Source organism: Grampus griseus (assembly GCF_964374135.1).
Source record: "Grampus griseus genome assembly, chromosome: 10".
NCBI lineage: Eukaryota > Metazoa > Chordata > Mammalia > Artiodactyla > Delphinidae > Grampus > Grampus griseus.
This window is the reverse complement of record NC_139004.1, coordinates 43,423,471-43,451,400: the sequence shown is the minus strand read 5'-3', so window position 1 is coordinate 43,451,400 and position 27,930 is coordinate 43,423,471. Positions and strand designations below refer to the sequence as shown.

At 38.8% G+C, this 27,930-nt stretch overlaps 1 protein-coding gene across 1 annotated transcript; it reads right to left on the bottom strand.

Moving 5' to 3' along the window:
* Positions 1–708: 708 nt before the first annotated feature.
* Positions 709–27,754, bottom strand: BEND6 (BEN domain containing 6; the record flags this gene model as incomplete). The annotated part of the gene is made up of 6 exons (XM_082663836.1): positions 27,664–27,754; positions 23,541–23,686; positions 17,166–17,343; positions 3,742–3,962; positions 2,021–2,213; positions 709–836 (listed from the first exon to the last, which is right to left on the bottom strand). Exons 2-6 carry the CDS (start codon positions 23,658–23,660, stop codon positions 709–711), a joined length of 840 nt encoding a protein of 279 aa, XP_082519962.1. The 5' UTR covers positions 23,661–23,686; positions 27,664–27,754.
* Between the last annotated feature and the right edge of the window lie 176 nt (positions 27,755–27,930).

The window sequence follows — 27,930 nt, the reverse complement described above, 5'->3', positions numbered from 1 at the left end:
GTGGAATGGCCAGGACTTTGAGTTGCTAAAGCAAACACAAAGTTCCTCATCACAGGCTTGCCTAGGGCAGGGCCTGACCATAAAGTGTATTTTCTTTAGAACTCGCTGCAAACAAATATTTCTTCCTTTTAGTATTTTAAACAAACATATTGGTAAAAATCCTTATCAAACAAATACAAACTATAACAACTGACTTAAAGATTTAAAGACATTGAGAAGCAGGATGGGGATGGTAGAGTGCACTAATGTACCTCAGAGACCTCCTAAAGGTCTGTATTTCCCTTATTCTAGAGAAGCACTTCCTAAATTGCCACGTGTCCCTCCTTTGGCTGCTTTCTACCCCTCCCCACAAGTTAACATGTGTTGTGTGAAGAGAAAGAAAAGCTCCTTAGTGAAACACATTTGGAAAACACTCTACACTATATGCCCTTCTTAGAGATTTCTGGTGCACTTGGGCATATTTAAAGGGCATCAAAATATTTGAGAGGCTCTGGGAAAGGAGAATCCGTGTAACTGACTCAGCATTTCCCAAGTTTAAATCCCCATCCCCGTCCCTACCTTCACCCCCAGGAATACTCATTAGCATCTCACAGGCCTCTAGTCTCCCCTAGTAGAGTGTTTGGGAAATGCTATTCCATAGATACAAGTACTGTGTCTTCTTGCTACATTGAAAGGATTGTGAAGATTTACAAGACTTACCGAAAGGATCTACTTAATATCCTGAGAGTTCAGATTTTTGCTCAAATATGGCTTCTTGGTACAATTGTTTAGCTTTTGCCCTATCATTCTCCTAATTGAAACATCATCTGTGTTGGGAAATAATTGTTTTGTGATTCCTGTAAAAACAACAACAAAACACAGAAAAACACTTTGTCAGAAGGATGTAGACTCACAGATGCAGAGAACAAACCAGCGGCTGCCAGTGGGAAGGGATGGGGGAGGGGCGATATTGGGTAGGGGGGTAAGAGGTACAAATTACTATGTATAAAATAAGTTATAAGGATATATTGTACAACTGGCAATATAGCCAATATTTTATAAGTATAAATGGAACATAAACATTAAAAATTGTGAACTACTATATTGTACACCTGTAACTTATATAATACTATACATCAACTATACTTGAATAAAAATAAATTAATTAATTTAAAAAAACCACTTTATCAGGCCTCTGCATCTTAAGGTATGAACTGAAATAAAACACCAAGCAATTCACATTATAATTTTGTCTCTATTTTGAAAAAGCAGCCCAACACCCATGAGATATTTAAATAGATGAATCTCTAGGCAGATTTTTCAAAGCAAAGCAAGAGATAACAAAAGTCTATATCATAAACTGAGAGCATACATATATGTCTTCCTATGGTACCATTCAGCTTTAACCTTGCTGCTTGCTCTGAATGCTAAGTGCCCTTGATCCAAAATGCTGGGAATTTATTTTTACCCATTCCCAACATCAGTTGAAACAAGCAGATTCTGACTGACTCTTTTCCAACTAAGAAATGATGCACTATTAAAATATAGAGAGCTGTGATTCAGTGAGTCCTTAAATTTGTTGGATATTTGCAAAAAAATTACTTGATAACCTAAATTATTATATTTAAGGAGGTTAATTAACTTAAAAACCATAAGTAGGATGGTTAAATTAACTCTGTTTTTTTCTGAGTAAAAGATAAGGGATATTTCTAACCAAGATAAGAAAAAGAAAATAAGACATAAACTGTTACTAAAATTTTGTTGGAAAGGATTTTGAAAATTTACTTTTCTAAAGCTATGAATTTTATGAATTCAAACTTTTCAGTGATATAAAATTCATTTTTATTTTAATAACCATTTTTAATGTAAAGTTGTTATACAAAATTCCCCATATATCATAAGAGGTTTAGGCTATCCTCAGATCTTTCTCTCATAGAAAAATAAACTTGAAGAATAAAAAAGGTAATGAAAGAACAACTTAAAGTTGAATGGTAAAATGATTTCAGATTCATGTGACAATATAATACAAACACATTATCACCTATGATTTCTTGAACTTCATTCTGATTCATAGCTGGTTTCACTGCCTTGTCCCTTGAAGTAGAGGATTTTGCCCCCGTCAGGCTGTGTGTGGCCATGTATTCATTTGTGTAGAGCACTTGCATTAAATCATTAATAAACTTCTGAGGCTTGCTCTTGTTGCAACGGGCAATCTGCCATTTTTCAATCTTGAACTAAAAAATTAAAAATAATAATTGAAATAACTGAAAAAGGAAAGGAAAGGAATATCTGAAGAATATATTACTCATTGAATTAATACAGACCAGAAAACAAAACCAAGTCTTTAAGGTGATGTATGATACTTTTAATATATATTGTACATTTCAGGGGTTAGAGTTAGATGTTAACTTTGAGATAATTCCCAACATATATGAGGTATTTGTTCTAGAGTGTATACAAATTCTTGTCATGTAATCTGGATTTGGTGCTTTAAGGATTAATCCATACTTAACATTTCCTACTAAGCATGGTAGCATAATAATGGCCCACTGACAATATTCACATCGTTATCCCTGTAACCTTTGAATACGTTACCTTATATGGGAAAATCAACTTTGTACGTGTCATTAAAGTACCTTGAGATGGGGAAAATATGCTGAGTTATCCAGGTGGGTCCAGTCCAATCACGTGAGCCTTTTTTTTTTTTTTTTACACTTAAAATTTGTGTACTTTATTGCAGGTACGAATATGTATATTTACATACACATATAACTTTATGTTTATAAATATATACACACAGTATCTGGTACGTAGTAAGCACACCATAAATGTTAATAATAATAATGAAAATGGCTAACATTTATTGAGCACTCACATGAGCCCTTAACTGCTGAAGAGGGAGGCAGAAAGAAGACACAGAGGAAGGAGGAGAGAATAGAAGAGTGAGAGGGCTTTGCCTGTCCTGACTGGCTTTGAAGATGATGGAAGTGGACCGTGAACCAGGGAAGGGGGATGCCTCTAGAAGCAGGAATGGCCTTCAGTTTATAGTTGACAAGAAAACAGAAAACAGGGAACTCGGCTCTAGAAGCATAAGAAACTGAGTTCTACAGCAACCCCCATGGACAGGAAACAGATTCTTCTCCAGAGCCTCCAAAAAGGAGAGTACCTGCCAACACCTTGATTTTACCGCATTTCTGACCTACAGAACTCTGAGGTGGTAAGTTTGTATTATTATAAATCACGAAGTTTGTGGGAATCTGTTACACAGCAAAGGAAACCAGTACACTAAGATTCAAATATTCTGAATGTTAGATAGTGAGCATTTAATTACTGCTCTTGAAGGCATAATTTCCCAGGCCGATTCTAACAAAACTTGTATTTTTAGCTTCTATTTCTTGATTAAGAGAAGTCGGGAAAGTAGAAGAATTGTGTTCTGCCAGCATGTACAGCCTAAAATTCACCTTGTCTCAATGATACAGTTTTATAACCTTTAATGCATAGTTGTCCTTCTGTCACTGGTTTAAGAATTTCCTAGTTTAATAACGTCATCATTGTCCACCATTTGACTTTAATTTTCTGAACTGGATATTCATTTCACAAATATTAGATTTATTGTAAAAGACTGTTTTACGTAGTCAGAATATTATGATTGACCTAAAGTTACATAAAGTGATCTGATAAGACAGTGATTATGTTGTACAGTAATTTTAATTTTGTATGTAACTGTATCCCAGAGAAAGATGGGATGGTCTACCAGCTGACCTGTTTCTCATCCACGTGATGCTCCTCCTCAGTTTTCAAGGAAATTGGTGAACTGTAATTAGAATTAGAATTACTACATGTGGAGGCAAATGAATCTGGTGAGGAGTTATTTGTTGCTCTCCAGAGGGTGGACGCAGACGTGGACAGGGTTCCTCCACCCTTGAGCAGGGCCTCCGCCATACCAACCAATTCTTCAAACTGGGTGACGGCCTGTGGTAAAACTAAAATGGCAAGAAAAAGTAGTACTTTACAAATACTTGGCATAGCAGCATAGATACATATTTTCTATGATGTGTATATGCATAGAAGTATGTAGACCAAAGCAAGTTAACACGTGCTATCTTTGGAAAATAAACATGGTAAGAAGAATGGTTGGAACATATTTACTTTTTTTTTTTGGTGGTACGCGGACCTCTCACTGTTGTGGCCTCTCCCGTTGCGGAGCACAGGCTCCGGACGCGCAGGCCCAGCGGCCATGGCTCACGGGCCTAGCCGCTCCGCGGCATGTGGGATCTTCCTGGACCTGGGCACGAACCCGTGTCCCCTGCATCGGCGGGCAGATTCTCAACCACTGCGCCACCAGGGAAGCCCTAACATAATGTTTTTAAGACTTGATTCTTTTTCTAATTGCTAATGATGTTATTTGAAGGTGTTTAAGGAGACATTACTGATTCTATCACCTTCCATCAGGCCAGTTTAAGTGACAAGATAAAATAAACCGTTTCTCACAGATTGAAATAAATTTTCTATGGCCTTAGTGCATGATTTGCCAGGGAGTCAAAGGCCATCAAATTAGTAAAAATTCATGGCCACAGTTCAAATCTATGTGTTCACATATTAAAGATGGATTTTGGTAATCAACTGAATGTTCTCTTTGTTCCTTTTTTTAAATGGAAACTTACACATTCAAAGCTTTCATGCCTCCATGTTAAATGGTCTTCTCTTGTTATATCTAGTTTCTTTCCTAAGGACAAATAACATTTTGTTGGAGTTGGAAGACACCTTGAACCCTGTGTAATTCAACTCCTCACTCTATGGTTGGGGGTAATGCCTGCTGGAGAGGTGAAAAGACTCTGAAACTTTTTTGTACTTTTCTAAGCATATTATTGAGCTATATAATCTTTGGAATAATAGCTGATTGGAGACCTGAAAATCAGACATATTGATGACATGTCCAAATCAATACATTTAGTACTATGTTAATAGAAAAATTTAAAAATCTGCTAAAGAAGAAAATCTTATTTTATATTTTTTCCATTAATATTTGCTAAGCACCTCTCATGTGCCAGACAGTTGTTCAATCAGCAATTATTTATTGAGCACTTAATAATATTAGACATTTATCTAGCTTCTACTCTGTGCCAGGCACTATTCTGGGAACTTTACTGATGTTCATTTGTTTACTCCTCATTGCAACTCTCTGAGATAGGTATTATCATTACCCGCAATTTACAGATGAGGACAGTTAGGCAACGAGAGGTTAAATAACCCATCAGGGTCAACTCAGTGAAAAGAAGAGGCAACATTCAAATTCGGACTCTGCCAATTCCATGCTATAAACTTCTATGTCATGCCAACTCTCAACATTTGCCCACCACTCTGTTAGGTGCCAGGGATGAGACTGGGAGCAAAACCAGATGTGATCCTAGACTCTTGGAACTGGGAGGGGGTGGGGGGTATTGTTTACCTAACCATGCTGTGTGTAAAAATTTGGCCCGCTCAAAGAAGGTCTGGCCACCTGTCCTAACCGCCACCCACCACCCCCCAGTTCCTGAGAAGTAACCTCTCAACCCTTGAATTTCCCTAGCGATAGCAGGAGTGTCTTTGTTATTCATGGTGAGCCCCTTAGAACACACCTGATTTATGTTTATGCTAAGGAGTTTCTCAGGGTGGGGACAGTCACACCCAATAATCTTAGGGTAGAAGCTGGCCATAGTCAGAAAGCCAGAAAGACCATGTGGGCAGTCAATCAGTGAATCAATCATGCTCATGTAATGAAGCCTCAGTAAAAACTTTGGACACCCAAGCTCAGAGAGCTTCCTGGGTGGACAATCCTCTGTGCATTTTGTTGTAACATATAAAGACTAGTACGTAATATACCCTGAGGACAGAAGTTCCTCACTTGGAAACTAACCTGACTCTGCCCTATGTGTCTCTTCCAACTTTGCCTGGTTCTAATTTGTATTCTTTCCCTGTAATAAATGTAACCATGAATATAATAGGTTTTGGTGAGTTAAATTTCTCTGGCAAATTACTGGACCTGAGGGTGGTTTTGGAAAACCCCTAAACTTGCAGTCAGTATCAGAAGTCTTAGAAGACTTGGCAGTCTAGAGGACTGTGCCCTTAACCTTGAGGTTTGGCTAACTCAAGGTGCATGCAAAGAAATAAAAAATCACAGTTGTTAAGGTCACAGAGGAGAGGCAAACAGCCTAGAGAGGGAAGGGCCACAGAGGGCTTCTCTTAGGAGGTCAAGATTGATCTGAAACCTGAAGGCTGAGCAGGAATTAAATAGCCGGAGGGAATGAGGAGGTCATCAGAAGCATAGGAAACATAAGTTCTGTATTTGAGGAACTGAAAGAAGGCCAAAGCTGGAATGTAAAGAGAAAAAGGGAATTCTGCATTAAAGTGGGGTTTAAAGAATATTCACTGTTTTTTCTAATAATGAAAGTTATACATGTTCATTGGAATATATCCTTCTTGCCATTTCTATTTTTGTATATCTCTATCTATATTCATGTATTTTGTTTTACATAATTAGGACAATGCTATATGCATAACATTGTATCATGTTTCTTTTTTCCAATTAAGACCATAAATTGAATATTTTACCTATTTTATTAAATCTTGGAAAATATGATCTTTTGAGGTCTAATTTGCTTAGAATCAAAGTCAAGATCTTATGTGAAGTCTGAGCAGAATTTAAGTAGGTAGAGGGGGATGAGTTTGACAAAAGGATATACCCAATTAGCTCACACTAATATGTTCGAGATATAGAACATTTCTGCCCACCCAGAAATTTGCCTCATGTTCCTTCCAAATCAGTCCCTGGACTCACCTCAGGGGAAACCATTAATGTGACTTCTTTAGTCAGAGACACATTTTACCTGTTCTAGAATTCCATATAAACGGATACAAACAGTATATTCTCCTTTTTTTGGTCTGACTTTTTTGTTGTTGTTGTTCTGCATAATGTTTTGAGATTCATTCATGTTGTTGTGTCAGTCATTCTTTTTTCAGGAGGATGAATATTATTTTTATTTTTTATTGAAGTATAGTTGATTTACAATGTTACAAGTGTATAGCAAAGTGATTCAGGTATGTGTATATATATATATATATATATATATTCTTTTTTTGTTGCTGAGTGATATTTCATTACATGGATACTCCACAATTAAAGTATCCATTCATCTGCTGATGGGTTATTTTCCACTTGAACACACGACTTTAAGGATTCCCTAATATCTCAAGGTATTGATGTCCTCTAATTTATTCAAATGCTCCTTTTATTCTTTTTGGAATTTAGGTTGCTTCCAATTTTTCTTGATTACAGACAAAACTCTTATGAACCACCTACCACACACATCTTTATATGCATCTCTGATCGTGTCAATGCTATAAATTCCTGAAAGCGTACCAATAGGCTCAGAGGTATAAATGTTTCCAAGACTCAGTTAATGTCATTGAATGGCTCTCTAAAAAGAGTCTTCCATCTTAAATGCCCACTAGCAAGGTAAGAAGTCAGCCACATCACTGCACCATCAACAAGAGGTGTTCATTATTAACAACAATATTCACTATTTTGATAGGTTAAAATTTTAGTACAATTATTTAAATTGTAATTATTGCAATTATTTGATTATTGTGAAGTTGAATACATATTTATTTGTTTATTGATTATTTGAACTTATTCTATGAGATACCTATTAGACCAAAGAATGTTAGTACTTTTTAAATTTTATGATAGCTTAGATGGTTTTGGTAAAGTGCTTATAGGAATGCCTAGTGCATTATAAACACAATGTATTAGCTATTGTTATTAATTCCTTAATAACACTTTAACCTTTATATCTTAAGCACTTTAACCTTTAATTTGTCATAAGTTGCAATTATTTTTCTTAGAGTATTTTAATTTTAGTATGTTTTAAATGTACACACTTACAATACACTTACAACTTACAACTAATAACTAACACACAACTAATAACAACCTGCTGTATAAAATAAATAAAATTTTTAGAAAAGCACACACATATTTTTAGTTTTTACTTAATTAAAAGTAGCAGTCTTATGGAAGCAAACTAAGTGTCCATCAACAGATGAATGGATAAAGAAGATGTGGCACATATATACAATGGAGTATTACTCAGCCATAAAAAGAAACAAAATTGAGTTATTTGTAGTGAGGTGGATGGACCTAAAGTCTGTCATACAGAGTGAAGTAAGTCAGAAAGAGAAAAACAAATACCGTATGCTAACGCATATATATGGAATCTAAAAACAAAACTGGTCATGAAGAACCTAGGGGCAGGATGGGAATAAAGACACAGACCTACTAGAGAAAGGACTTGAGGACACGGGAAGGGGGAAGGGTAAGCTGGGACAAAGAGAGTGGCATGGAAATATATACACTACCAAATGTAAAACCGATAACTAGTGGGAAGCAGCTGCATAGCACAGGGAGATCAGCTCGTGCTTTGTGACCACCTAGAGGGGTGGGATAGGGAGGGTGAGAGGGAGGGAGATGCAAGAGGGAAGAGATAGGGGGATATATGTATATGTATAGCTCATTCACTTTGTTATAAAGCGGAAACTAACACACCATTGTAAAGCAATTATACTCCAATAAAGATGTTAAAAAAAAAAGTAGCAGTCTTTTCCTTAGTTCATTCATTTACTTTATACTTAGCAAGTCATTCAGATCAGTTAAATATTCACTCATATATTTCATACAGTTTAAACATCTTTTCACAGGTAAGTTTTTTTTTCTCCGCGGATATATTTTTTTCTAACTTTTAATGTAAAAATTTAAACACACACACAAAATAGTAAACTCCCATGTACCCCATGCCCTAGTTTCCAACTCATGGCCAATCTTGTTCCACCTGTATCCCCACCCACTTTCTTCCCACCTCCAAAATTACTTCAAGCAAATCACAGGCATCATTTCATTTTATCTGTAAATATTTCCGTGTATATCTCCAAAGGTAAGAAATTTAAATATATATATATATAATATATGGTTATATATATATATATATATATATATATAACCATAACACCATTGTCACAGCTAGAAATACTTAGCAATAGTTCTCAAATATCATTTAAAAAAAAACCCAAACTAGCAAGTGTTCAAATTTCTCTGATTGTCTCGTTTTTGTTCTTGTTTGAATCAGAATCCAAATAAAATCCATACATTACAATTAGTTGCTGTCTCTTTTACAAACTATAGGTTTCCTTTTCATCTCCTAGTTTTTTCCTTGCAGTTTATTAGTTGAAGAAACTGGGTCCTTTGTCCTGCAGGGTTTCCCACAGTCTGGATTCTGCTGATTGCACCCCTAAGGGGGTGTTAAACATATTCTTCCCTGTAGTTAGATCTAAAGGCTTGATCAGTGTTTTAACTTCCAGCAGGTGGCATTGAATGCATGGTTACCTTTCGTTGCGATATTAGCGGTCACTGATGATCACTGCCTAGATTCATCAGGGGTTGCAAAATGGTGATATCCTAATTCTTCATTTAGCTAGAATTCTACCAAGGGAAACTTTCTCTCATCAACTATTTGGCTACCCTGAGGTTCATTTCATATAATAATGGCAGCATAAATGCTTGATTTTTCAGTCTGTATTTGCCAGTTTTCAAAATAATGAGTTGGTTCTTTCAGATGACCATTAAGTTTTTTCTCTTTCGAATGAAGTCATGCATGTAAATATACATGATAACCAGTTGCCCTGATCATTATTATTGATGCTCCAATAATAATGATCTTTAGCCAGTGGGAATCTCTTCCAGTTGACACATCCACATGGTCTTTGCTGACCTCCTTGCTTTCTGGTAGGACAAGATTTTCATCTATATTTCCTGTTTGAGGCTCCTGACAAATCTTGTCCATTTCCTGTGCAAGTTCTGGAATCAGCCGTTTCTCCAGGGAACCCCAGCTCCCTTTAGTGGGGAACGGTATTTCAAGGCCACACCCAAGTGCTGGGAGTGCTCTTTGCTATTGGGTTCTTGTTTCTAGGCCTCTTTGGTGAACAGTATTAGAATATACGTATTATTAATTTTTAAAGATAAAAATTCATCTTGTGTCAAAACCAGTACTCATTCAAATTCAGAACATGGAGTTTTAATTTAAACTGTACAGTTATGTTTTTAGTACGCCACATGGTGTGAAATGAGAACCTAACTTAAACCTGCCCCTCCCCGCCACATTGGAATATCAGTTTTCCCAGCACCATTTGTTGAATAATTCATCCTTGTCCTAAATGGCTTGCAGGACTCGCTATGTAAATTGTCAGGCCCATTGCAAATGGAAAATGCAGGACTCCTTGTTCAAAGCTTCTTCAGAATTTTAATATGGTGACAGTATTTTTAACCAGTATGTGGGGCCTTCCTAGGAGCAGGGCCTGGTGTGACTGCACTGGTCATCCTACAGTGATAAGCAGACACTATATGGCACTCACCTTACCAGGTTCTGCTCTGAATACTTTACATGTCACCCGGGGAAGTACTTTTATCATTTCCATTCATCTCACACTCAGTTACACAGCTAGTAGGTGGCAGAGCCAGGATTTGAACCCAAGTGACTTGGCCCCTGTAAACCCATCCTCTTGTCCTCTGTGCCACAGTGGCTCCAGGACATTTCTTCCCTGTATGGGAGGTATTATCCAGGGATGTGTGTTCTGTTCCATCGACCTGCTGGCTCTTATCCTAGTAAGTTGCTTTTAATTATCAGAACTTTATATGATTTCATGTTGACAGTTAGGCCCTCAGATTCTTTTTCAGAATGTTCTTAATTGATTTTGCCTATTTATTCTTTCAGGTTAACTTTAATATAATTATTGTCAAATTACCATAAAAATCAAAATCAAAACAAAACAATTATGGGCATTTGATTGGGACTCTAGTCAAACTGTGAGTTATTTTGAGATGAATTGGCATCTTCTCATCTATGAATTTGACGTCTCTCTATTTAGATTTGTGTATTTCTCCATTGACTTTTTAATTTTTCATCATAGATCATACACATTTCTTGTTAGGGTAACTAGTAGATATCTTATAGTTATTTGTAATTAATGTGTAGATTCTTTTTAATTATTTTTTTTAGGAATAAAACCAGCAATTTCTGATCTATAAGGAAATTACTGATTTTTTTAAAAAGATGGTAGCTATTACATTTGGGGCACCTATTATGTACTAGGCATTTATTATTTTTTAAATACAATAAGGCTTATAATGAAAAATAGCAGTCCTCTGCCCTACCGCTCACCACCCTGGATTACCTACTACTCCTAGAGGGAGAACTTCTGATCCACTTACCTGTTTCTCTGGTAGTTACCTTCATAGTCTTAAATAATAATAAGCATATACAACTATTCTTTCATTTTTTCAGATTCATATAATTAGTTATTGACTTTCAACTACGTAACATGACAAGGCAGCCCTCTTTCAACTCCTCCCCCAGCCACACAGAAACACACACACGTGGTACCCACATGTGCAAACACATACACACTCTTCTTCTCTCCATCATCCCAGGATAGTTGTAACACAACTGCTACTTCAATAAATACTGTGCTTACATTATTATAGTGATGTAATTCTCAATTCCTTTCCTTTAAAACATGACTTTTTTCCTAGAGTTAAAATGATCTCATTTTTAAAAGCTTGCTTATTATTATTTAACTGTTTCTCTGACTTAAACATCTCAAAACTTCCTACCAGAGGTGTAAAATCTCCTTGCAGTATGTTTGGTAGATGACATCATGTCATCTATCAATTTCATGTTTTTTTCAGTGATCTCTCTCCTGTAACCCCTGTACCTGTCCACCTCTAGACCAGCTGCTTCCAGGCTACTGTGGACCTGTCACCCTGGAGTGTCCCGTCACTATTATTCTGTGGCTATATCCTGTCCCTCTCCTGTACTGGACTACCTGTTTTCTGATTAACTTTCTAGATTCACTCTCTCATTTTGAAGGAGCACACCCTCCCTTAGCTTTTGAAAAAGAAAGCACAGGAAGTACATTGAGACTTCATAAGTATGAAAATATTATTATTCTGCCCTCACACTTGGTTGATGGTTTCACTGGGTATAGAAGTCTAGGTTTAAATCATTTCCCTTTAGAATTTTAAAGGCATTGCTCAATTATCTTAGAGCTTCCAGTGTTGCTGGTGAAAAGTCTGATGTCATCTGACTCCCATTCCTTAGCGGATAACATTGCTTGTTCTCTCTGAAAGCTTCTAGATTTTCCCTTCCTGGTGTTCTGAAATTTCACACTGTTATGGCTTAGATAAGCCTTTTTGCTTTTGGTGGTATCTTTTTGATGTGCACACAATAAACTTTTACTAATTACTACTTCAGTGATTCACTGGTTTTACTTTGGCTATTTCTGAAACTTTGACAGCTTTCTACTATATTTAAATGAACCTGGGCAAAACATAATTGATTTTTCCTTCTTTACTGAAATCTCATTAGTTAATAGAGTGGAGTTTTCGGCTGAGGCATTGTTTTCCCTGGGTATACATTCATTCTTTACAAATAGTGATAATTTAATACCCTTTTGTACAATAGACATACCACTTTTTTCCTTTTATATCTTATTGTGCTGGTCAGTTGTGGTCCACAAGATATGTTTCAAATGTTTAACACATGCACGTAGAGCACACACACGTCTGTCATTCTGAATGTCTAGAATGGCATATACATTCTGCTATTTTTCTTAGTTAGCAGGCTTTATAGACAGATAAACAGCTCTGATTCTTAGTTCAAAGAGGAATATTGCTGAGCAAAAGTTAACTAACCACTCTGCACTCTTCTCTCAGACCCCTTTCTTATTTGGATTATACATTAAATTTCAACTTTCTGACATCTTCCTAGTTCCCAACTGTAGCTTCACAAGGAGGCCTACTATGGCCATGTTATTTTAAACTGTAAAACACCCCCTCTCCCTCAAATCCCCATCCTCCTTTACCTCTCCTATTTTTTCCATAGCATTTATCACTAGCTAACATATTGTATAATTTACTTAATTTTACTTAATTGTTATTTTTCATGATTTTGACTGCTTGCCTCACTGGAATGTGAGCTCTGTGAGAGTGGCGATCCTTGTTTTGTTCACTGGGTTTTCCTAGGTACTTAGAGCAGTGCCTGACATACAGAGGACCTTGTAAATATTGACTGAAAGAAGAAATGCATGCATGAATACTGCAGTGGCAGTTGGCAGTTCCTGACTCTTCCTGTTGCTTGAAGTCTAACCAATAGCCAACTTTACTTTGGTTTCTAAGGGTACATACTAGTGTGTGTGCATGCAGGGGGGCAGACAATATTAAATACAGAATAGAGTATGTAGACTTTTAAGTGCCAAAGAGGAAACAAAACGGGAAGGGATAAAAAAATGTTGCAGGGGGAGAGAGGTTGAAAGTTTAGATGGAGGGAGGAGGTCAGGGCAAAGATGAATTTACAGTGAAGATTTGAAGTACGTAGGGTGCAAACTATATGGATATCTGGGGAAAGAACATCCCAGGCCAAGGGAACAGCCAGTACAGAGATGCCGACGTCAGGTCACGTCTGATGTCTTTGGAGGGAAAGCAAGTGGTCCGGTGTGGCTGGATCACAGAGAAGGATGGGGAGAGAGTAGAAAACAAGGCCAGAAAGGTATGTGGAAGGGAGGTGGCCGGATCATGTAAGGACTCAAAGATCATAAAACCGACTTCAGTTTTACCCCACGTGAGGTAGACGTGCACTGGAAGGGTCTGCAGAGAGGAGTGACGTGAGCTGGCCTACATTTAGCAGGATGTTCTTGCTGCTGTGTTGAGAGTGGACCACACAGTAGCATGAGCAGAAGTGGCAACACCAGTGAGGAAGCCACCATGATAACCTGGGTAGGAGATGCTGGTGGTTTGGACCAGAGTGGCTGTAGTGGGGGTGGTACAAAGAACTGTATTCCAGAGATATTTTGAAGGTGAAGCCAGTAGGATTTGCCAATGGACTGAGTGTAGGGTGTAAAAGAAATACAGAAATACAAGACAGCATCGTGGTTTTTGAGTTGAGAAACTGGAACAATGAAGTTAGCATTAACCGAGGCGAGGAAGAAAGAGAGGAGCAGGTGGCAGGGGAAGAGTGGGAATGTGGTCGTGGGTGGTGGTGTTTGTCTGAGATGCCTGCCAGTCTTGTCAATACGCAGTTAGCCCATGACTCTGGAACTAAAGGGAGAAGTCCAGGTTGGAGATAAGTCATAGTTATTGATGGATTTAACACCATAGAATTGGATATGATCCCCTATGGAGTGAAAGCAGATAGAAAAGAAAGAAGTCCAAGGACTGAGCCTGGGGCATCATCAAATATTTAGAGGATAAGATGATGAAATGAGGCAGCCATATAAACTGAGACGGAAAGCTCAGCAGTGGAGGAGGAATGTGGTGCCCTAGAAGCCAAGGAAGGAGAGGTAGCCAAGGTGTCAGATGTAACAGGGCACTTAATGTGATCCTTGAGAAATGACCTTCGGGCTTAGCAATATGAAATGTTATGGGCTGAATTGTGTCCCCCCAAAAAGAGATGTTGCAGTCTAACCCCCAGGACCTTAGAATGTGACCTTATTTGGAAATAGGGTCTTTATAGATGTAATCAAGTTAAAATGAGGTCATTAGAGTGGGCCTTAATCCAAAATGACTGACATCCTTATAAAAAGAGGGAAGTCTGGACACAGAGACAAACAAGCCCACAGTGAGGTCATCACATGAAGACTGGTCTTAATGCTGCCTCAGGCCAAGGATCAACCAGAAGCTAGGAGAGAGGCCTTCCCCAGCGCCATCAGAGGAAGCGTGGCCCTGCTGACACCTTGATTTTGGAATTCTGCCGTTTAAGCCACCCAGTCTGTGATACTTTATCATTGCAGCCCTAGGAAACTAATACATGGAGGTCATTGGCGATCATGAGAAGAGACATTACAATGGAATGACAAGGACCTAATTGAAGTGGGATCCAAAGGGAATAAAAGGGGGAAAATTGAAAACAATGTATAGGATCAACATGTAAGGAGTTTTCCTACAAAGGGAAGGAGAGAAACAGGGTGGAAGGCAGAAAAGCAAATGGCCTGAGAAAGGTGGGTTTTTTTTGGTTTGTTTGGTTTTTTTAATGGGAGAAATAATTGTATGTCTGATGCTAATGGGATGATTCATTAGAGAGAGTGGGGAGGATCTCTGGAGCTCTGTCCTTGATCAGCAGAAAGAGGACGCATAGATGGACATACTGCCTTTGGCTGGACAAGAGGACAGGTCACTCATGGGTGACAGGAGAGGAAGTGGAGGTTAATACAAGCACAGGTGCAGGGAGCTGACAGTCTTTTCACATCCTCCAAGTTCTCCATGAAGCAAAGGCACCAGCTGAGAGTGAGGATATGGAAGGTGTGGGAAGCTGGCAGAGAGAGGAGAAAATGAAACAGCAACTCCAGAGTGAGGGACAGAGAGAAACTGTTCATAGTGATGATTCTTTTCATATACTATATTTTTAATTTTATTTTTTGTCTGTGCTGCGTGGCATGTGGGATCTTAGTTCCTGACCAGGGATGGAACCCGCATCCCCTTAACTGGAAGCACGGAGTCTTAACCACTGGACTGTCAGAGAAGTCTCCTTCGTATACTATTGAAACTGATTTGCTCCTCTTGCATTTAGAATTTTCTCATCTAAATTTATGAAAAAAATGGATCTAAGTTTCTTTTGGGGGGGGGTCCACGTGTCAAGTTCTGGTGTTAATAAAAACAGAGACAGAATCAATAGCGATGATTACTGAGCTCCTATCATGTATCAGGCCCTGGTAAAGCATTTCTTCCAATTATCTAATTTAATCATCTTGGCAAGAAGGACATGAGAGATTGGCTCCACTGTGTAGATGAGGAAAGTGAACCTGGGGCTGAGGGCAGGACAGTGACAGGGCCAAGGCTTACAGCTAGTAAGCAGGGTTGGGATTCAAACCAAAGTCGGTGACTTCAAGATCAATACTTGAACCAGCAATGTATGCTAACTTTATCAACTAGCTTTTCATCTTACTCTACGTTCTGGAACAGATGGTATAAAAATAAGAACAATCTGTTCTTCGAAAATTGCAAAAGCCTCACCAGGAAAAACCATCAGTTATAAAGATGCAATATTTAAAGCGTAAAAAATAAGGAGAGAATGGCTTGTTGGTGGAATAAACATCTTATTTCCATTCATGTGTGCCTGTTTCTACTTAAAATTAGGAAGCCTTCAATTTAATCAATATCTGTAGGAACTCATCTGAGCCATTACTCTGTCAATCTAGCTCACCACAATGTTCTGTCTCCTACAATTTCTGCCTCCCCAAATATTGTGGAATTGTCTTCTTTATTTCCACAGCCATTGCCCTAGGCAAGGCTGCCATCCTGTTAGTCCAATGACTGTAATACCTTCAAAAGTGGTTCTCCTCGACTCTCCTTTCTGTGCCCCTTGTACTCATTTTGTACACAGAAGCCAGAGGGATTTATTTTTAAAATACTCTGTGTATTTACTGTTTTATAACAGAATGCTGCCCCACATAGGATATATTGCCAAATATTCAGCTGTACAAAATGGTGCATGATGCCTAACTACAAGTGGAAAACATAATTTAAAAAAAAACAACACTTAAACACAATATAGGATTCTGCAAAAAGGCATTATTCCAGGTTGTTTTTAATTTTCTTGGGCCTGTCTTTCCCCTTTATGTCTTCAGTGGAATGTGATTATTTTCCAAACCACTGCTCCCAACCCCAAACCTGAAATTTAATATGTGGAATCTTTAATTCCAGTAAGTCTATAAGAGATCACAACAGGCCCCATTTTCTAGTGCTTTCCTTAGCAGAGGAGAATGAGATAAGTACATCATGAACACCTTGACATATCTGTTGTCTTACTGATCTTTTCTCTCTAAGCCTATATTAAACACTCAATAAATATTTGTTGGACAGTATTAAATGAATATGACATTTGGTATTTTGTAGGAATAATCTAAAATTTTTTTATCAATAAACTAGAGGCTTCAGTAGAGTACATCCATATTAAATTATGTAATCATAGATTTTCTTAAAATGTGGTTTTTGATTTTTTTTCTCTAAGGTACTGAGTTTTTCATTCTTGACAGCTGATTTCAATACTTTCCCTCATCAAGTATTTTTCCTTTCATCTAAAAATGTCAATTTTCTCTAAGTTTACCTTGAAGCATGACCAAAGACTGTCGAAGGCGGCTGTTTTCTTTCCGGATGTTTGTTAGTTTTTGTTTCAGGCCTCTTATTTTTGTGCACAATTCCTCCTTCGACAATTCTGCTAGAGGGTCTTCATCCTCACTGGAGCTCTCACCGGGCAGAAAGGCATTTCCCGAATACGGGTCTCTCTAAAATACAAGGCAGGCACAACAAAAGCATCAAGGCAGCTCTCGTGGTTTATCCTGTGTTCTGGATGCTGCTGGGACTTAATTAGACCTACAGGCTCCTGCTTTTCCAGGAGGGGAGCTGAGCCCTTGCGAGTGATCTAGCCTCAGCTTGGTCCTCCACTATACAGGGGAACTCAGAATAAAAGAGGACATCAAAGTTTCACACACACACACGTCTCTTTCCAAACAGTAATCAGGAGCTTCCCTGGTGGCGCAGTGGTTGAGAGTCCGCCTGCCGATGCAGGGGACACGGGTTCGTGCCCCGGTCCGGGAAGGTCCCACAGCGGAGACCTGTGCAGCGGAGCGGCTGGGCCCGTGAGCCATGGCCGCTGAGCCTGTGCGTCCGGAGACTGTGCTCCGCAACGGGAGAGGCCACAACAGTGAGAGGCCCGCGTACCGCGAAAAAAACAAACAAAAACAAAAACAAAAAACAGTAATCAGGATTCTGACTTTCAGCCTAACTTCAATGAAAAACACAAAGTAGAAAAATAGTATAACAGAGTAGAATCAACCAGACCACCATTCAGATCTTTGTAACTCATCTACGTCCTCCATTTCTCTCCCGACACCTCATCCACAGCCTCTTTGTTGAGACTATGCCATGAGGCTAATTTGGGGGTTTATTGCATCAGAGAAAGGAGAAAGATTTACCCAGAACAAAGCACTGACGTCTACCTTTTAGTTTCAAAAATATTTTTTAAGGACAGCAGGACAATAGTCCGAAAACGTATGCCTTTGAGTCGTAAAACCCAGGCTTTGTTGAGGCAGAAAAGAATTTTCTCAAATTACTAAGGTGGCCTTTACATTAATCCAAATCTGGAAAATTGGAGCACAGAAGGAAATTTATAAAGATCCAAATCTAGAAGCCTGGAGTATGATGTTTATAAAAATAAACTTTAGGGCTTCCCTGGTGGCACAGTGGTTGGGAGTCTGCCTGCCGATGCAGGGGACACAGGTTCGTGCCCCGGTCCGGGAAGATCCCACATGCAGCGGAGCGGCTGGACCCGTGAGCCATGGCCGCTGAGCCTGTGCGTCCGGAGCCTCTGCTCCGCAACGGGAGAGGCCGCAGCAGTGAGAGGCCCGCGTACCACAAAAAAATAAAAATAAAAAAATAAACTTTAGAAGACATAAAGGCACATGTACACCAGAACACAACATTGTGAATCAACTATACTCCAATAAAAATTTTGAAAATAGAGATCAAGAAAGTTCCTGCTGAATAGGAAGCGAAGAGACCTCCTGGGGCCAGGCTGAGGAGCAGGAAGGACAGAAAGTCAGATTCCAGTGTCTGCTCTTCCTGCCCCGACCTTTGTGGGGAAGAGAGGTGGATCAACGGGGTTAGGGTAGATGATAGAAACATCCAGATGAATGAGGGGCAGTCCCAGGGCAGCAGGGCCAGCTCCGTGCTTCTCAGCACATCATAAATGCCCTAAAGGGGCCCCATGTCCAGCAACACCAGGGCAACACGGCGCCTTCTGGGCCACGGATCAGAAATGGACAAAATTGGTGTCTGAACAAATGGACCAGAGACAGTGTCCAGACTCCCCAGAGCTCATGCAAAGCAGCTGGAGAATCCAGAGGATCCCTGTGTCCCGGTCAGGAACTGGGTAAGTGCTGGGGGAACTGGTGAACAGAGAGGCTACAGGGTGCCAAAACCTTACAGAAGATGGCAGCGGGTCCCAGCACAGCAAACGTCAGCAGATGGTGCCAACAGAACCCCCTGGGAGCTGGAGGGAATGCTGTGCCTCAGCAGTAACAGTACTGGACACTAAGGAAACAGGCAGAAGACTTAGCGCCTGGGCAGAAGACCAGCAGTCCCTCCCCAGATGCTGGATGATATGTAAGACTCCTCAAAGCTTGAAACACTTCCCAGGAAAAAAACAGGAAGTGGAGGAGAGTGAGAATCTAGTCTCCATTGAGACTTAAACCCTGAAGTGACTGAAACTATACCAATACCTCAAAGGGATTTTAAACACCAGAACACTCTAACTGGGCTTCCCTGGTGGCCCAGTGGTTAAGAATCCTCCTGCCAATGCAGGATACACGGGTTTGAGCCCTGGTCTGGGAAGATCCCACATGCCGCAGAGCAACTAAGTCCCTGCGCCACAACTACTGAGCCTGCGCTGTAGAGCCCGCGAGCGACAGCTACTGAAGCCCATGCGCCTAGCCTGTGCTCTGCAACAAGAGAAGCCACCGCCATGAGAAGCCCGTGTGCCGCGACGAAGAGTAGCCCCCTCTCCCAGCAACCAGAAATAAGCCCGTGTGCAGCAACGAAGACCCAATGCAGCCAAAAATAAAATTTAAAAAAAAAAGAACACTCTGTAATTCACTGTCAATGGACAAGTTCAAGCTTTCCCCCCTCCCCCTTTTCTTATCTAGCAGGGATGGAGAATTGAAAGCCAGATGAGATCAGTTATAGAAAATACAATTATATTTTTGTATGATCAGTAATGTATACATTCAACCTCACTCCTTATTTTACAAGTATACAAATCTATGTATGTATACATATTTCATTATTCCACGTGTGTGTGACATATATAATATATATAATGGTAATGAAAATTACTATTGTTCTATGTTGGCAAGTAGCTAAAGTACTCATGCTAGATACATAAATCTTTAATAAAAAAACTGATGCATTTGGTTAAATAGAAACGAAATATTTATTTAAAAAAACTGAAGGATGCCTATTGAGATCATAGTTCTATGCCAAGTAATTGGGAAAAATAGAATATATCGTCTAGTTCTTGCAGCAATTTCCCACAAGAGAGAAATGAAATCAAGCATAAATCCATTTATAAGCATCATTGGAAGACAAAGTTAATAGACAATAGATTGGGATAAGATATTTGCAAAATCTAAAACCACACGAAACTAATTTCTACAGTAGATATGGTATATGCGCCAATCAATAAGAATGGAACAGGAACCCACCAGAATAGACTAAGAAACCCAACAGAAACTATAAAAACTCAATAGAGAAATGAACAGTGGCAGAGACTGCTGGCTATCACCAGGTATTTGTTCTCCCATTCTTCTACAGTAATAGGTTTTTAGCTCAGCAGATAGGTGTCAGCTAGATTACATTTCCCAGACTCCCGGACAGCTCAGTGTGGCTATGTGACTAAGCTTCCGCCAATCAAATAGGAGTAGAAACAATGTATACCACTACTGGGTCATGACCTTAGGAGGAATGGGCTGGCCTTCTCCTGCCTGAATTCTATTTTTGTTGGCAGAGACGAAGGCATGCAGGTGGGAGCTGGAGTAGTCACCTTGACCCAGAGACAGAGGCTGTGTGTTCAGGAAGGTAAATGAACAAGATAAGAGGGATACTCAACATTTTGGCACTGCTACAGCAACTAGGACTGCTCTTGCTATTATATGAAAGGGAAATAGACTTCCATCTTTATACGCCACTGTGATATTTGGGTCTTTGTTACAGCCTTTACAACATGCATCTTAACTAATGCAGATTTTGGTACCTAGAAGCCGGATACCCAAAACTTGACATATGTTTGAATTACTTAGAGGTCAGGTTATGGTCAAAAAGAGCAAAGGTATAACATGCTGGAAGATTGTTGACTCTTGTTAGACCTTGGTGATGACACATTTGGTAAAACCGTCACCTGCAATGCCTTGGAAGGCACACCATGTACTTATTGAGACTGGAAAAAGAATGTCTGTGTGTATCAGTGATTTCTTGTCAGTGCTAGCTAGTTTGCAGAAATGGAAGGCTTTCTCCTTCCATCTGCATTTAGAATGTAGCATGCAATTTAAACTGAGTCCAGTCATGTTAAATCTTCAAGGTTTGAAAAAAGTGAATGACGTCTACATCTAAATTGTAAGAGATAAGAAAAAAAGCCTGTGAACTCAAGGCTTTCTCAAGAGCTTCTCTTTAAGTGTTCTCTGCCAGACACTGAAATCCACCCCAACAGCAAGCCTCAGCTTCAGTGCATTATCTTCAAGCTTTTTGTTTCATATGGCAATTAAGTCACTGCCAAAAGTTGGAGAGAAAAGAGGCTGAGCAGCCGTAATAAAAGAGGAGAGGTTTCAGGCTTATTTATGACCAAATAAGATCTCTGTCTGTAGCTACTTGCAATGAAACCAAACAGAAAGAAATAGTCTGGAAAGTTATTAAGTTTTTGAGAAACACAATTTGCAAAAGAAACCATACTGGCCTGCTAGAGCAGGTGACTATTTTGCCCTCAAGGAACCACTGGACAACCCTCCCCCTCCAAAACCTGCACCAGCAAATTGAAACAAGATATAATTTTCTCCCATCAATTGCCAAATATATGAAATAAGGACATAAATGCTAAGTGTTGGCAGGGAAGCACAACATGGAATCCCTTATGCACTGCTGCTGGGCATGTGGACTGATGTGGACATTCTGGAAAGCAATTTCATTGTCATATGAAAGCCATTACTCACCCTTCTAAGTGTTTATTCCAGAGACATTCTCACGCTGTTTCTTAAATGGACATGTATGCGGACATTTATTTTGTCATTGTTTGTAGTACCAAGATGCTGGAGGAAATCTAGGTTTTCATCATTGGAGGAAAGGATAAGTAAAATGATGCTATGCTTTGTTAGACACAACGTATCATATATAATAGCAATATAGATGTTAAAAACAGTGCTGATTGAAAAGTCAAACAGATTGAGCTATATATTATGATACCAATGTACTACTAAATGATGTGTGAAATGATGGAGCCATAAGGTTGTACAGTGCAGCATGATTTGTAAACAGAAAAAGATTGGAAACAAGCCACATGCATGCTAGGGGACAGTGGGTGATGATGTACAAAAGAGAAAGTTCTTTATATACTAATGGAAAGATTGTCAGAATACATTAAGTAAAAAAGCAATGTACAAAGCAGCCTATCTAGTAAGTTACTTTTTGTGCAAAAGAGGGGATAAGAATATCTATATTCATATTTGCTTTATTTGAACAAAGAAACACTGGGAGGATAAACAAGAAAGCCATAAATGTGGTTACATGTGGTAGGGGGCCAGGAGTCAGGAACAGGGCTGGTGGGGACAGCTGTGTGGGAGACTTTTCACAGACACGCTATGTAGATATACAGATATATAATTTTTAGGCTTTTGATTTTTTTATTACTCAAAACTTCATCTTAAATTTAGCTTTCTGACTCTGTGCTTGTGCCTTCAACACTTTCACAAGGATTTTCTGCCCCTCCGTAGGAAAGCATATATGACCGGTCATGGACATGCTTAGCAGACACGGACCCACCATGGGCCCGGCTGACATGTTTCGTTTCAGGAAACCTCATAAGAACTTTAGGTCTCACAGCAACAACTTCTCAAAGTCGGCCTGGGCACATTCCACATGCAGATTTTGGTGCTTTCCCAACCTTCTGGGTTTAAGAGTAAACAATTCTATTACCAGGGGTTCGGGACAGCCTCGTTTTGTCAGAGGCCGTGTTGTGGGGCAGCCTAGGGTGTGCGGCATGCCAGATGCTGGACGGTTCTCAGTGCCTCCAGACACTATCCCAGGAGAGTAAAATATATTTTAAACCATGAGAATGTACAGTATGTATTTTAAAAATTAAACGAAAATACATGCACATAAGCACTCCATGTATTACAAAGACACACAAATAAAAAATAAAGGATAAACAGGTGGATAGTTTGTCCAAAGTGTAAGAGGAGAATGGGAGTGGGGAATTCAGATCAAAAAGGAATAAATGAATAAATACAAATAAGAAAGGGGCCCTGGCCAAACCTGTGATGAGGATGGGCTGCAAACTGGAGTCAAAAAAAAAAAAAAAAAAAAAGCAATAAATTTTAGAAGAGGTGTTCCAATTTCTCCAGTGGTTTTGGGAGGAAAAAAATATTTTCTGCCAGTTTGCTGATCTTTAATGTCCCAGGATATCAAGGAAAGTTTGGACAATGTATAATTGGCCACACTTCAATAGAAGATGGTAAAATGGCTTGTGAATATATTTCTAATTCAACTTGTTTAACATTAAAAAGAGAACATGAAATTTTATTCCTTCAGTTGAATAAAGAATTAAAGGGAAGAATCTATTAATACAAGAGGGGGAAATGCACTAATAAATTGTGAAAGGAATTATGGAATTATGGCAGAGCAAGGGAAGAAAGTACCACCACAACAACAGCACACCAACCTGCCCTTTATCCAGGTCACTGTTCGCATTCTCTGAGTCCATCGTCTCTGTCCTTTTCCTCTTTCCTTTTCTAAGAGCTTGGGTATTGGTAATTTCCTCTGTTTGCAAGATCTTCTGCATTTTCTTAGTTAGTTACCAAAGGTTTTCTGAAATTGTAGGAGGAGGGAATGCCCATGAGATGGTGCTACTCTGGACGTAGTCCAAAAGTTAATGTTTTTCCTTAAAATGAAAAACAAACAAAAGGATCCATAATATGTTTACAACTGTATGTTTCATAAAGGGACTAGCCACTCAAGTAAATTATTTTACTCAATACTTCCTGTCATTCTTTCTCCCACTGGCTAATTCAGGACACACTTTCACTTGGTTCAAAATCATGAGGATATCATGTTTTCAGAACGTGGGATACAGGAAGTTGTCATTTATAAAATCAAATAGTATAAATTTTTTCCATCTTTTCAAGTTTTTTCTTGTCAATCAGTTATGAGGAGTCTAAAAAACAAAGTAGAAACCTTGTAAAATTATGCAAATGATTTGAGGACTGAAGTTATATAACTTTAGGAAAAAGACATTAATAATAGCAGATCTAGGGTCTTCCCTGGTGGTCCAGTGGTAAAGAATCCGCCTTCCAATGCAGGGGATGTGGGTTCGATCCCTGGTCAGGGAACTAAGATCCCACATGCCGCGGGGCAACTAAGCCCACGCACCACAACTACTGAGCTCACGCACCTCAACTAGAGAGCCTGCGTGCCACAAACTACAGAGCCCATGAGCCCTGGAGCCTGTGCACCACAACTAGAGAAGAGAAAACCTGGTCGCCACAACTAGAGAGAAGCCCACGTGCCTCAACGAAGAGCCTGCGCACCTCAGCGGAGATCCCGCGGGCCTCATTGAGGATCCTGCGTGCCACAAATAAGAGCCGAAGCAGCCAAAGATAAATAAAATAAATAAATGAAAATAATAAATAAATCTTTAAAAATAATAATAGCAGATCTCATCAGGACAAAAAATATTCCAAGGGAGATCAATAAGAATGGCCTAGAAATTTGTTCTGTTTTTTTTCTGAAAACTCTAAAGTTTTGAGATGGAAGATTTTCTTTGGTGTAAACTTAAGAGTAGCACCATAAAGAATGCAAAAAAATCTCAAAGGCAACAATGCATTTCATTAAAGTTTTAAGGTAGAATCATTTTTTCAAAACCTGATAAAACAGATGATAGTTTTTAGGTTTAATAGTTTTGAAATGATCAAATCTAGCTTTTGCTGTGTATGGATGATTCAACACTTTTGGTCATAGCATCTTTTTTTTTTTTTTTAATATTTATTTATCTGCCTGTGCCGGGTCTTAGTTGCGGCACGCAGGATCTTCCTTGCTGCATGCGGGATCTTCATTGTGGCATGTGGGATCTAGTTCCCTGACCAGGGATTGAACCCAGGCCCACTGCATTGAGAGCATGGAGTCTTAGCCACGGGACCACGAGGGAAGTCCCTTTAGCATCCTTATTACTTGCATATGTTGGTTTGTTTTCATGAAAAGATATTTAATTATAAATAATAAAACTTTACAGAAGAGACTAGCTAAAAGGGAGTTTGACAAATATGTGGATTGTTGAGTAGAAGGTAACTATACTCTTTACCAAATTACACCAAGTAATCCTTTTAGAAAATATGGTTCTTTTACCTATTTTAAGAGAAATTCATTATTCTCTACTCCAAGCATAAAATTATATTTAGTCTTTCCAAGATTGCTTGTTGTGACTTTTTGAAAACTTACTTTATGTTTTCAAATACATGAATAGTGCTTCAGCTAACACATGGGACTGGACTGTAATATCTAACTCACAAATATCAGAGGTCTTACTTAGTATCAAGCTTTATTAATAATTTCAAAGATACAAGCAATCAAAAGGCACAAGCAGAATGGGGAGGTCTAGGACATCCTGGCTTTGTAGGTTCTTCCTTCTAGAATAAGAGGTGAGGCCTCTAACTGAGGTTTGGGGGTCACCTCACACAGTGGGTGTGTTTACGTCGTGACACTTCTCCATTTTCTACCTCAGAGTTGTACAGCTTGCATGACCTTCTCCAGGGAGTTATAAATCCATAGATCCTAGGTATGTTTGCCATAGGCAATTTTAAATCAGGAATACACAGTTAAGAGCATTCCATAGACAAAAACTCCACTTGTAGCAAATATCATTCGTCTGTTTACTCAGAGCAAGGTCAACACACATTTTCTGTGAAGCGTCAGATAGTACATATTTTAGGCTTTGCAGGCCAAGGGGCAAAATTAAGGATATTATGTAGGTACTTATAAGCAAGAAGAAAATAAATCTTCACAAAATTTTTATTCATAAAATTGAAACTATACTAATAATAATTGATATAACTTTTTGTCAGACAGGCCTACAAATGAGACTGGAATTTAAAAAAATATCTTGTTTAATTAGGGTTCAAAGTGTTCCCTACCATCAGAATTAATGGCAAATGCTCACTTGCCAATGCTGACCCATTATGAGATTTTATGAATTTTGTGACCTTGGGTTAGGCAATGATTTCATAGATATGACAACAAAAACGTTATTTTCATAAATGATACCATCAAGAAAGTAAAGACAACTTACACAATGGAAGGAAATATATGAAAATAGATCTCACAAGGGACATGAATACAAGATAATAAAGAACTCTTACAACACAATAATAAAAAGACAAATGCTCCAGTTTTTTAAATGGACAAAGGATTTAAACAGACAACACTTCAAAGAAGATATATAAATAGCAAATAAGCACAGGAAAAGAGGTTTAGTATCATTAATCACTACATAAATGCTCATAAAAACTACAATGAGAGGCCTCTTCATATGTACTAAGATGACTATAATCAAAAAAGACAGAAAACAAAGTTTTCTTAAAGATGTGGAGAAATTGGAACCCTTATATCTTGCTGGTGGGATTGTAAAATAGTGCAGGCATTTTGGAAAAGTCTGGCAGCTCTAAAAGTTAAATATTATGTCATCATATGACACATCAATTTCATTCCTACGTATATACCCAAGAGAAGTGAAAGCATACATCCATACAAAAACTTGTACACAAACCTTCATAGCAGTATTAGCCATAATAGCTAAAAAGTGGAAAAAAACAAATGTCTATCAACTCATGAATAGATAAATAAAATGTGGTGCATCCCTACAGTGAAATATGATTCAGCAATAAGAAGAAAAGAAGTTCTGATACATGCCACAACATAAATGAGCCTTGGGAACTTTATGCTAAGTGTAAGACATCAGTCCCCAAAGATCACACATTGTATGATTCCATTTATGTGAAATGTCAAGAATCGTCAAATTTATAGAGTCAGAAAACAGATTAGTGGTTTCTTAGGAGTGAGAGATTGGGGGATTGGGGGAGGAATGCCTGCTAATGGGTTTCTTTCAATGGGGACAAAAACGTTTTTTAAAAATTGGATTGTGGTGTTGCACAAACCCTCTGAATAAACAAACAAACAAAAAACCATTGAAATATGTACTTCAAATGGGTGAATTGCATGTGAATAATATTTCAATACAACTATTTAAAAAATACATAATAGGGCTTCCCTGGTGGCACGGTGGTTGAGAGTCCGCCTGCCGATGCAGGGGACGCGGGTTCGTGCCCCGGTCCGGGAGGATCCCACATGCTGCGGAGCGGCTGGGCCCGTGAGCCATGGCCACTGAGCCTGCGCATCCAGAGCCTGTGCTCCGCAACGGGAGAGGCCACGACAGTGAGAGGCCCACGTACCGCAAGGAAGGAAAAAAAAAATACATAATAGGTTCAAAGTACCTTCTGATGAATAATAAAATGAATAACTGTAGGCTTTAAGGACCTTACATTTTCACAAGTTTTGTAAAATCTTCCAACAAACATTTCTCCTGCTCCACACACATTTTTAACCACCATCAATTGTATCAAGTCTTAGCAGATTCCACCCAGGTTGTACTGAATTAGTGTTTTCTCAACCTCTTTGGATATATTCTCTCCCACAGTTGTTTCACAGACTATTTATAATGGCTAATTTGTGAGTCACTCTAAATTAATCAGCAATTACTTCTCAAATAAATAAGAACTGAGCAATATCAGTAATACCTGTTGATTTGTCAAGAGCCAAGAAAAACTCAGTCATTTGCCGTGTGTTTTAATTATGTTGCTCCTGAAGTCCTCATTCCTTTGAATAACTGTTTTTGCTGAAAGGCAAATAGTCTTAAGTAAGTTTATTTTTTTCTGGGCACATGCCTTAAGCTACTGCAATAAAACATGATTTAATTAACTCACTATTGGTAAATGGCTTTCCTTAATTGGCTAACAAACAAACCACCCAGAAACTTATTTTGGTTACAGACTCATTTTTGTGAA